We start from the raw sequence: 12411 nt of genomic DNA, 5'->3' as shown, positions 1-12411 counted from the left end.
CCTGGGGGGGGGGGGGGGGGGTCCGTTCGCCCCGTCCCCCTATACGGGCGAGGGTTAATTATACCCTTCCTACACATAACCGTCATTTCCGGCTGTGTCATTTGATGAGGATAATAGAACACATCGAAACACATCCTATAACGAATGTATCATGGCGGTACTATCAAAAATACATGTTTGAAAAGCGAAACCTGACGTGATCGTTTCATGCTAATGCCCTTATGTAGAAAATAACTGAAATAAAGAACGCAGCATAAACCAACAGAGGTCAGCTTTCTAGTGCACCTCTCTACGTTCCACTCCGTCTCCGTCCCCGCCGCGGGCAGTTACCCCCCTGCAGCGTCGGTGCCGTCGACGGTCATGCGGTATCGGCCCGGTGGTGACGGCGGTGGGGCTCCCAACCAGAGGAGGGGGCGGGGGGTGTCCACCGGAGGGCGCGCCCTGCAGTATTGGCCCAGAGGTGACACCGGTCGGCCAGCACTCGACCCTCCCTGCCCCGTGTCCAGCCGCAGACCAGCCCCCCTCCAACCAGCAGCCATGGCGGTAAGAACTAAGGACCTTCGACGGACGGCGGAGCACGCAGAGTGCGTGGTGCGAAGCTTGGATGACTTGACATTGCTAAATGCTAAATGTCGTCACCGAATGACACGTGTTTATGGAGTGTGTTGTAATTGACCGCGACTGAGCGACATTAAAGGTAGTGTGCCACCTTTGAAAGATTTCCCATTTTATTTTTCCTAGGATAAGAAGCTTCTGTTTTTACCTAATATCGCAAAAAAAATCAAAAATGGGCCTGGAATAGTGCCTTTTTCGCCTAAAAGTTTTTCGGTTTTTAGATATGTATAACAACTGTAGTGGGCTCACCTGCAAACAGGCGTCGGGCAACAATCGCGAATGCGGCGCACTTGTGACAATAAGCAAAGGTCATTATAGTGTTACGACCATACGACGTACGGGAATGAGTTATCAGCTGTCTAATCGTAGACAACATAATGTCGAGCCTTAAACTGTAAGCCCGTATTGGTATTGTTTCTTTTATTTGGCTGTCGAACATTATTTATGGTTTGAAATATGATTTTATGTAAAATAATTGATATGAAAAAGCCGTCTTATAAGTTATGACCCCATTTCACCACACGCAAGTGGCAGAAATGACAATGATCAGCTGACGCATTTTTCTTGGCCGAAGTCAGAGCGCGCGGCCCGACGCACCACGCGTATTTGGAAATTCCGACCTCGACGAGCATCAGAAGCCACCTAATAGGCGTGTTCGAAACCGCAGGAGATGATGATGAACGGGTTTATCGAAACTTGATTGGATGAGCATATCGGTAATAGCGATTTCAGTGTGTGCATTTATTGTTCATAGTGGTGTGAAATGTGGTTGGGGTACGACCGACAACCCGTCGGGGCGAATTTCGCACTGGGGTACTCAAAATTTGAAGAATTTAAGACGTTTCCATGAGTTTTGAAGGTATGGATAAGTTCTAAAAATCCGGTTCTCCTTATCTGGGCCATTAACTCCATACGGTCCAAGAAAGCTGGCACACTACCTTTAAGTGTGGGCAGCCCATTTACCCGAGACAGTGCATGCCCTACTGATAACTTTTAACAAAGGGTGGTCGGTGCTATAATCACTAAACACGGTCTTTTTATCACCCTAAGGCTTACATTTCGGCATATGACCCCTTGCGGCATCTGACATTGATGCCATGTTACCATTATCATCGGAAAGAAAGCAAATTAATTTCATTTCATTTTGATGTTGGCTGAATTTTCCCGCTACCAGGAGTTGCGCCTTTGGACGGTAGGGTCAGGACCTATACGGACGGTAGCAAGCACTTCTTAGCGTGTGTCCCGACTCTGTTAATCCGTCCATTCAAACATACAAAAAATTAAGATACCTACAAAAAATCCACCGTTTTTTTCTCATGTGGACAAACTCTCATCTAGGGTAATTGATCAACCTTAGATATGAGATAACGAAACATACCAAAGCTTAGGAAGAAAATTAAATGCGATGTACTGCACAATTAAAAGCAGGAACTCATGTTAAAAAAGTTTGAAATAACACAATGGAATATATCATTGAACCATGGGGTATTCATTGAACGGCAAAGCAGCGCACGCCAGGATCGAGGTAATGTTTATGTAGTGCAATCATGAACACGGGTGTAACATTTCAGGACCACGGTGTCGATGAGGAGCACTTGGCCAGTAAGTGCGCCGCGAGGGTCGCCGCAAAGCCTGCAGCTCTGTTCTGGAGCCACCGTTAACCACCATGTGCAGTGTGTGTGTGTCTATGAATTGTGATGTCCGCGGGCTCTTACATTAGCCGATTGGTAACTTTCTTGACGCACGAATGACTGGGCAATGATCCATTGTCTTTTATCATTAATCTGCAGATTCGATAAAAAGCATGAGAGTTGGATTGGCCAGCCAGAATGCTGAGTGGGTCGTTAGTAGCGTTATAAGTACTCATTTCAATGACACAGTGACGCACCCTTGTCACTATAACATGGTTTGATCGTTGTTGAAAATATTCCTAACCGGGAAGCGAGGGCGAAAATCAAAATACAGCTTTGATTTGGAGATGAGAAGCAAAGCAGGGCACTGCAACTTCATAACACATACCGAAATGAGCTATTTACGGGCACATACACGGATTGACTTATACGGAACATTCCGCGCGGATGATTTTCATAAGTAAGCTCGCCAAGCATAGACGTTTCATTGCATTCTAATTTACATTCTTATCTATATCTATCCCTAAAATTGTTCTTTTTCCTCAAAACATATAGGGTAGTTGGAACAGACACATAATTAAATAGCAGCCTTAGTTATTCGCATCATTGTAGCATCTTTTCAATTCCGTTAATCCCGATAATGGCTTTGCGCCATGGATTACCGTAACAGCTGCTGCTAAGGAGTTGCACCTACGGGTGATATGCTCACTGCAGCGTTACAGTTTCTGTTCGCCGATCTGAGCTATGGCCTCAGCTGCGGTGCTCCGATGGGTGCCGCACCGGTCCCGAGCCCCGATACCACCTGTACCCTCCACAGCCCGCCTTGGAAGGCAGCCAGCCGGGTCCATGGTCCGACTGGTCAGTCCTCACAGTTTTTCTAGTGTGCCGCCGCCCTGTGCCAAAAGCAAGGTGAAGCCATCACCTCGTTTTCTCGGCGATGGGAAACAGGGAAGAGCACTGGCGCGCCGCCAGCGTCTCTAATGTGCCAGCGTTTGACAGCTATCGCTGCACCTCACAGTGTTACACCTGGTTTACGGATCATGCCTCTCGTCAGCTAGTGTATGTTTGCGTGTGCGACTGCGTGTGTATTCCGATCATGAATGGTGTATTTTGTGTCACAGGACGTGGAGGTAGCGCCAGAACAGCTGGAAAGTAAGACCGGTAGTCCAGCATGCCGTACTGTTCATAGTTATTGATACCCTGTATTGTTTAGAGAAGCGGCTAGCATAAACTCTAGTGCAGTTCATTATCTATGAGCTCTGATTCGCAGTTCGCTTTAATATTTTACCGAAAAAATGCAGATCGATCGTTGTCTTTTCTTCGACCATAACTGGGTCGTTGCTCGATTTAATGTTGCCAGAATCCGTAACTTCTGTGGCAACATACACCTTTTAGCGTTCTTTTTCAGAAGTATGATTAGAAGCGAAACTATGGCTCGAAATAGTACCAAGACCTTTTCTGTTTACATTACATCGTCAACTTCCCATACCTGGTTGTGAGTGCCTTATACAAAGCTCACCCAATGCTGACGGGTGAAAAGTACAGGCAGTCATAGCAGATGTGCCTGTATATAAGCAATAATGCGGAGCCGTTTTGGATAGATGCTGCTTTATGTCTTGAAACCAACGGGTTTACTACAACTGTTGTCTATAGCTGGCAGGCCTATGCTTTTTGCATATTTATTGTGGTGTCGATGCTTTTCCGCAATAGTTCTCGCCGTTTAAGTGACACAGGCTGAGCGATAGGCATACATAGAGAGATAGTGCAGCTCACTGCTTGGAACGAGCTTGATATCACTTGCTAATGCAGCTTAGCCACCTTATTCATTTTATTTTGCTCATTTTTCCGAGTTATATTTTCGTTACCGGTAGCTGATAAATAATGGTCGGCTATCACATGAACTAGAATAAACATGGAAGCCATCCATGCTTCTGGATCTATCTCAGAAGTAAACAAAAACACTCAGATGGCCTTTCTGACAGTGACCTGCTGTACGCCTAAGGAGCCAAGTGACCTGATTGAGATTAAAAGGCCGAGATACCATCAGTTTTCACGAGCTCGCTTAGCCATTTAGAAGAAGAGCTTACCGTCAGCCGTGGTTTCCTGGTCGGGAGGTCAGCGGTCGCGCTGGACAGGTGGAGCAGTGAGTCAGTGACAGTTCGAGTCGGTTAATAACCCGGCTCTGGCAGCCACACCTTCTACAGACAGTAATTGAGAGGCCGGACTCAGCTCGGTCCAAAGCGGACGATATATGGGACAACCGGGACGCTCATGAGCGGCTGTCACCGACATTTTAACTATATTTATTTTCCAGCTATTTTATTGTTGTTGCTCTGTCAGAGCACTTCGTGCAAAGAAGGATTGCTTTGAACTTTTGAACTGATATGCTTTGAACTGCTATGCAGTGGACCGTCTTCAAAGCTCAACTAAAAATCGATTTTTAACATATGTTAGGTATTCAAAATTATAAGCTAAAGATTCCCTGATATTCGGATAGCGTAGGGAACATGGCAGTCACTAGAATGAGAAGATAATGGCACCAAAAAGATGAACTATGCTGCAATTTAATCTGATGTCTTGGTCAGATTGTTAACACGTGTGATCCCTTTTGAATCTTGTATTCGAATGCCTGCTGTCACTAAGAATAAGATGGCAGAGTCATATGGTTGAGTTCATCTAGCAATTCATAAAAAAAATGCGTATTCATTACGCAGATGGCAAAACAAATTGCCGTGAAGTCCTCTCAGCCACCGCTCTCGATACTGGCCGGCGATAAGACGATCCTGGCACCACGTGTCTGGCAAGGGACAGGGCAGCGGGGTAATTAGCGCCCGCCGTCACCGCCCCCCTCTCCATCCCCCCCCCCCCCGCTGTCAGACGGGAGGACGATGGATGCGACCGCTAAATCAGGACCACGAGGACACTGAGAGCACAAGTGACGCCTCCTCCGCCGTCACCAGCAGTCAGGGAACAACGAGCGCCCTGTCTCACTCAGCGGCGATCCTTGTTATTGATGGCGTTAAAGACAGGCTTGGGAAATTTATCGGGTAGTTATAACCAGTAAAACGCCTTTTGGGCGACTAACGGAGCGAGCGAGAGGATGGGCCTTGCACGTGCGAAATTGCGAGGGGGTACCTCCAACTAACTTGTGCACTGCACCCTACTAACCGGTCTTTAGCGATGTGCCAAATTTCAGCGCAATCGGCCTAGCCGTTCTCGAGATCTGGAAGCGGCACACTGCACGTGCGCACGTGCAAGCGGGGTCCAAACTGACTTTTGCACGGCACCCTACTAACTGGTCCCCAACCGTGTACCAAATTTGAGCGCAATCGGCCCAGCCGTTCTCGAGATCTGGGAGCGCCCCCTGCACGTGCGCACGTGCTGTAGCACCCCAACCTTAACACATGCAGATGAATTATCTGATGGAGATCTAACTGTGTACCGAGTTTCAATTCAATCGGCCCAACCGTTGTGCCGTTATTGAGATTGCAATTTTGGGGGTTCTTAAAAAATGTCCAACTTTACCACGCGCCACGTGCGGTGGTTGGCAAGAATGCATGGTGGCCATCACACCACAGAACTTTTACGTCCAAGTGACATTCAGTAAAGAAGACCGCTTGTCAATCGGATGTCCCGTTCCTAAGATATAAGCTTTTGAAGAGCGTCCCCACGGCCGGCCGGCCGGCCGGCCGCTCATACTCAGGATTTTCCCTTAATTCAGTACCAGTATAACGCCTTTTAACGCCTTTTGGGGCGACTAACGGAGCGAGCGAGAGGGTGAGCCTTGCACGTGCGGAATTTCGAAGGGGTACCTCCAACTGACTTGTGCATGGCACCCTACTAACCGGTCTCTAGCGATGTGCCAAATTTGGGCACAATCGGCCCAGCCGTTCTCGAGATCTGGAAGCGGCACCCTGCACGTGCGCACGTGCAAAATGGGTCCCAACTGACTTGTGCACGGCACCCTACTAACCGGTCTTTAACTGTGTACCAAATTTGAGCGCAATCGGTCGAGCCGTTCTCGAGATCTGAAAACGACCCCTGCACGTGCGCACGTGCAGCAGCAACCCAACTCTGGCACATGGATATGCAGTGCCTAGTGGGTGCCTACCTACATGCCAACTTTGAGCGCAATCGGCCAAGTAGTTACCGAGATATTGCAACAATTGCAAAACTGACACCTCTTCGTTTTGCACGTGGCACGTGCATAAGGGGTCACCCACATGCATCGGGAATAGTCCAATACTTGGTAGAAGGAATGAAGCTACCCTACAAAAATTACCGCATGTAAATCGGTCAAGTGGTTGCTGAGATATAAGCCTCGCAAAAGCGTCCGCACGGCCGGCCGGCCGCTCATACTCAGAAATTTCCGTTAATCTAAGTAAAGACTCCGCTCGCTTCGCTCGCTCCGTAATGAGACTCCGCTCGCTTCGCTCGCTCCGTAATAACTCCTGATAAGATACTGAACTAGACAAAATAAAAACTATATCTGTATATGCATCCATAATGTGAGATGAAACTTTCATGACTAACAGGTAAGTAGCTGTATTAGTAATTCAGCTGGCAATCTTTTAACGTAAACTCACTAAGTGACCAATAACATTCCTACAAAATCGAAAACTTATTATATTCTTTCGCTAAAAACTCTGATTTTTTCACTATATAATTTTCTACAATCTCCCGCTTAGCTACCGTGATTGGGAAGTGAGTATATCGCTTCACAGTCTTCAATACACTGCCCAGCAATACTATGAAAACCACGACTCGTCTTCACGTTTGGTCATTTGCCATTTGCGGCCATTTTGCGTTTGCTATTGGTCAGTTGCATCTTTCTCCGTCCAAGAGCAGGAGTCCAACTGATATTTCAGCTACTGACACACTCGTTGCCCGTCCCAGTGCTCAAGAAAGCCTTCGGCATGTTCGACCAGAAGAAGACGGGCTCGATCGAGGTCAACAAGGTGGCCGCCATCCTCAACACCATGGGCCAGCAGTTCGACGACGACGAGCTCCAGCAACTTTGCACCGAAAAGGCCAAAGGTCGGTCTGGCTCATAAGGCCGCCATGATGGACAGAACGGTGATTGATCACGAAGCTTAACCCTATTCCTGGCGGGGGGGGGCCTCAGGAGCCCCCCCCTGAGGTTTTTTGGTTATATCTCCCAAACGCGTTGAGCTAGGAAGCTCAAATTTTCTGACTTTTCTTAAAAGGCTTCTACGCAACATGTCTGAAAATTTTGAGTTGATCTGACCTCAGGTCAGGTCACCAGAGGCGGTTTGGTGACGCTACCTCAGAAAAGTTTGCAATCACGCCAGAGCTAGAGTTTTTGACCGATCAATTTCTTCTCTTCAGGGTTTAGTTAGGGTACCAGTATGTGCAATTTGTATATCTCGGAATTTTGATATCGGTGACCTAAGGTCAGGTCAATTTCGCGACCTCCCCATTATAAGTCAATGGGGGAAAAATCAACTCCCTGTTTTTACCACTAAAACGGGTCGGAATGGCCCCATTTACCATACATGACTTCATATACGATCAACCTTCACTACCTTGAGGTCTGTTTTGCTGTTGGGCAGCTGTGAGGTCATGTGACGTCATCAAAGGTCACCAAAGGTTTTTGGCCAATAACTCCGTACAGGAACAAGATACAGACGCGTGGATGGTCTCATTGTGTTCAGCTCGTCAAGACGCATCGAATGATATACATGATGACCTCGAGGTCACGTGACCTGAGGTCAACCTTTGACCTTGACCTTTCGAGGTCAACATATATATCATTCGATGCGGATTGACGAGAGGATCACGATGATGCCCTTAGTTTGTTCCTATCTTGACTAATTCGAAAGTTATTCGAGAAAAACTCTCTCCATATCTAGTGCCGCCATTTTGACTTTTTCGACCCCTGTGACGTCATCTTTGACCTGACCTGAAAATGACCTTTGTAAAAATTGTAGATCTTGGCCGTGCGTATCCGATGCCGTTTACCGCTTGTCGCTATCTTGCTTCGTTCTCGAGATCTCAGGGGGGGCCGAATCGGCCCCCCCCCGCCAGTTTCTTGTCCCGGCGGAGCCCGCCAGGAATAGGGTTAAGGTGTAGCTTTCATTAAACGGATATTGATATAGTTTTGATATTCAGATAATTTTGTGTCTTGAACCAAGTGAACGATTCAAACATGGCTGCACCATTCATTAATTACTTTCGGTATTATTGGTTACCTATTTAATGCGTATTTCACATCTCTTCAGCACAGTCGTCTGTTTTCAGACGGCAAGCTGGATTTTGACAGCTTCGTCAGCATCGCGTCCAACTTCCTCGAGGAGGAGGACGACGAGGCCATGCAGGCAGAGCTGAAGGAGGCCTTCCGGCTCTACGACAAGGAGGGTGAGCGCCGGACCGCACTTAGTAGCATCGGGTAACGCGCGCCGGACCGCACTTACGGCGTCGGCTAACGCCCGCCGAACCCCATTTACAGCCTCGGCTAACGCGCGCCGGACCCCATAGTGCAAACTGTCGTCATGCGAAAGATTTCCAGCATTGGTCTACAATCCATTTATATCTGGGAACTTCAAACTTTTACAAACGTTTACATTCAAACTCAAGAATAAAAGCGAAGAACCCGCCTTTGCTGAGGAGCAGACGTTGTGAATGCATTTGACACCGTTCTACATACTTGTCAGGCAACGGCTACATCACCACTCAGGTGCTGAAGGAGATCCTGAAGGCGTTGGACGACAAGCTTACCTCGGAGGACCTGGATGGCATCATTGAGGAGGTGGATACTGACGGTTCGGGCACCCTCGACTTCGATGGTACGTAAAATCGATTTAGGAGTCTGTGCATATTTATAGGTAGATGTGACGATTTTGAAGAAAGGAAGCACGTTCAGGACTGTGACCCAACGAAACCCTTTTCGAAAATATCGTTTTTTTTAAGAAAAAAAGTTTACATTTTGCTTTAAAGGTAGTGTGCCACCTTTGAAAGATTTCCCATTTTATTTTTCCTAGGATAAGAAGCTTCTGTTTTTACCTAATATCGCAAAAAAAATCAAAAATGGGCCTGGAATAGTGCCTTTTTCGCCTAAAAGTTTATCGGTTTTTAGATATGTATAACAACTGTAGTGGGCTCACCTGCAAACAGGCGTCGGGCAACAATCGCGAATGCGACGCACTTGTGACAATAAGCAAAGGTCATCATAGTGTTACGACCATACGACGTACGGGAATGAGTTATCAGCTGTCTAATCGTAGACAACACAATGTCGAGCCTTAAACTGTAAGCCCGTATTGGTATTGTTTCTTTTATTTGGCTGTCGAACATTATTTATGGTTTGAAATATGATTTTATGTAAAATAATTGATATGAAAAAGCCGTCTTATAAGTTATGACCCCATTTCACCACACGCAAGTGGCAGAAATGACAATGATCAGCTGACGCATTTTCTTGGCCGAAGTCAGAGCGCGCAGCCCGACGCACCACCACCGCACCACAAAGTATGAGCAGAAGCCGCGCCCAAAGCCAGGGCCCCGGTAACGTGAGGTAGCCGAGTCGGGGCAGCGTGCGCTGACCCAAGCCGGGGCCGCAGCTTTGGGCGCGGTCTACCGCATCCCCGCGGGCAGCCCCGGGCTATCACATGACACCGGGAGGACGCGCGGCCCCGGCTTGGGTCAGCGCACGCTGCCCCGACTCGGCTACCTCACGTTACCGGGGCCCTGGCTTTGGGCGCGGTGTACCGCACCACCTAACAGGCGTGTTCGAAACCGCAGGAGATGATGATGAACGGGTTTATCGAAACTTTTGGATGAGCATATCGGTAATAGCGATCTCAGTGTGTGCATTTATTGTTCATAGTGGTGTGAAATGTGGTTGGGGTACGACCGACAACCCGTCGGGGCGAATTTCGCACTGGGGTACTCAAAATTTGAAGAATTTAAGACGTTTCCATGAGTTTTGAAGGTAAGTAAGTTCTAAAAATCCGGTTCTCCTTATCTGGGCCATTAACTCCATACGGTCCAGGAAAGCTGGCACACTACCTTTAATATAGCTTGCCGTTGCTCTTTGAGTCAAACACTTACGGCAACTTTATTGTAATGATGTGTTGCAGGTTACTGTAGCATTACTTCCATATAATTCCTTTTTTTTCTATCATGAGTTACGTCCCATGCTACCTCGTGTCCATACCATGCTATAATCACCTCGTGGGATTTATCCAAAGTCTCCGTGTAAAACGGATTGGTTCAACAATATTCTGCTAATTATTTTCCTCTCTTTTTTAATGTTTGATTTGTCTTTCCGCTCAGCTCTTGGTTCCTGCTCCCTTTGCTCTCGTTCTTTCCATTTCCTTTTTTCCTAATGTATTTTCCTTCTGTAAATTAGTAGGCACATGACAGTGGATATCAATTCGTTTTTATTGATTGAATGGAACGATGCATCTGAGCAACTGACGCTATACTCCAACTGTTCCTACCGTGTTTTAAAATGTTTTGTCTAGTTATTATAATTTAGAATTACGTCATTTATCTCTATATTTTCATTTTCACCTCATTAGCTTTTATTAGCTCTTGGTTTCCATAAAGCCTTAGCATACTCGTAAAGCCTTAGCATATTAGCTAAAATTTAGTCAATTATAATGTCTTGGCTATTATAGATCAGTGATTTGGTGCAAGTTATAACTTTTTCGTTCCGAAATCGACTCATTTGATGATGTAAGCAGTGAGCGGTGAGCAGTGAGCTTTTGTGCCAACTCTCCACACCAAATTTGCTTGATTTAATCCCAGTTTGTGCCAATAAACATTATGATGATGATGATGATGATGATGTGATATAACGGTATTTTTTTCTTCTATCGATCTAGCCGAAATAGGCAAAGCATAGTCATAACTTGCACCAAGCCTCGATCCTAGTGGTTGCAGCTTTTTGGGTCCCTTCACTTTCATAGTTCTGTAGAAAAGTAAACATTGCCCACGTACACTGCCTGCCAGTTTGTGCCTGCCTGCCGTCACCGCTCTGCAGAACCAATGCGTTCCACCGGGGTTCTGCGCCACATCATGAGACCGTGTTGCGCTTTCAGAGTTCCTGGAAATGATGACTGGCTAGTTGCATCCTGCTATCGTTCACCATCGGTACGTCTGGACGGTCGCTGTATCACAGTATGCTGGAGGTGTCCACCGGCGTATGCACGCAACGTATCGCGTTGTAGTGGTTTGACGCCACATCTGATTATTTATTTTACGATTTGTGGTTGTAGGTAAACCAGTAAGACGCTTTTTGGGTCAACAAACGAGCGAGTGAGAGGATGAGGCGCGGAGTGCGAAGGTGTACCCTGTCCCTAACTAATAACCGGTATCTAACAGTGCACTGACTTAGAGCGCGATCGGCCCAGTCGTTCTTGAGGAAACGACTCCTGCAAGTGGGCACGTGCTAGACATGCCAATCTTACACCTTCTGACTTTTCGGTATACCAATGCTAACCCGATACCAATTTGGTATTTGGTATTTCTGATCTTACGTTTTCGATATTGTTGGTTTTCATGAAGCCTCACTGATGCATTAGATGTCCTAAATTTGGTAAAATGCTGGTATTTCTGTCAGTAACCCAACTTCGCCTGGTATAAAAATATGATTTATGACTAGCGATTTTACGACACAGAACAACGAGATAAGAAAAATCTTTGCTGCATTTACTTCCTCAACCTGTTTAACTTCATTACCTCCGCGGGTGGCACTAAATTGCTTGTTATTTTTCAGAATTCATGGAGATGATGGCCGGTGAATAGCCGTCCACAGGGAAACTATGATCGTCCGGTGACGTCACCAGCCTCATCTGACGTCATCACCAGAGACTCCGGGCGGTCGGGTGCTCGGAGCCTTTTGCAGTTTTTTTTTTTTCGCCAGCTCCGTTCCGGCCTCATACGCATCCCGGGGGGCAGCGGGGGTTATATCGCAAACGAAACAAAGTCGTGTTAAATCAAAATGCCGGGCATGAGAGCCAATCACCGCATTGTTGTTCAGTGTTGGGATTCATGAGAATTGCCATTGTGTTGTGATCAAATGGTAACTGACTTCATGTTTTGGTGAAATACAATGAAGTTCTTTAGGTAAATGCGATTATTTTGTAAAGCACGCAGACTACAATCGTCCCAGTCTGGGTGACACGAATTCAAAACGACT

The 12411-nt window shown here is 46.8% G+C and overlaps 1 protein-coding gene across 4 annotated transcripts; it reads left to right on the top strand.

Annotated features, from left to right (window-relative positions):
* The first annotated feature begins 420 nt into the window (after window positions 1-420).
* Window positions 421-12337, top strand: LOC122390046 (troponin C, isoallergen Bla g 6.0101-like). 4 transcript variants are annotated; one of them, XM_043382637.1, is made up of 7 exons: window positions 437-543; window positions 2187-2217; window positions 7143-7283; window positions 8508-8624; window positions 8921-9052; window positions 11312-11363; window positions 11989-12337. In XM_043382637.1, exons 1-6 carry the CDS (start codon window positions 538-540, stop codon window positions 11335-11337), a joined length of 453 nt encoding a protein of 150 aa, XP_043238572.1. In that variant the 5' UTR covers window positions 437-537; the 3' UTR covers window positions 11338-11363; window positions 11989-12337. The 4 variants fall into 4 exon arrangements, with proteins under 4 accessions (XP_043238570.1, XP_043238572.1, XP_043238571.1 ...); XM_043382638.1 differs by lacking the exon at window positions 2187-2217 and adding an exon at window positions 3368-3398 and having other exon boundaries at window positions 438-543; XM_043382635.1 differs by lacking the exons at window positions 2187-2217; window positions 11312-11363 and adding an exon at window positions 3368-3398 and having other exon boundaries at window positions 421-543.
* The last annotated feature ends 74 nt before the right edge of the window (window positions 12338-12411 follow it).

Source organism: Amphibalanus amphitrite, unplaced genomic scaffold (assembly GCF_019059575.1).
Source record: "Amphibalanus amphitrite isolate SeventyFive unplaced genomic scaffold, NRLGWU_Aamphi_draft 000380F_arrow, whole genome shotgun sequence".
Lineage (NCBI taxonomy): Eukaryota > Metazoa > Arthropoda > Thecostraca > Balanomorpha > Balanidae > Amphibalanus > Amphibalanus amphitrite.
This window is presented reverse-complemented; position numbering and strand designations above follow the sequence as displayed.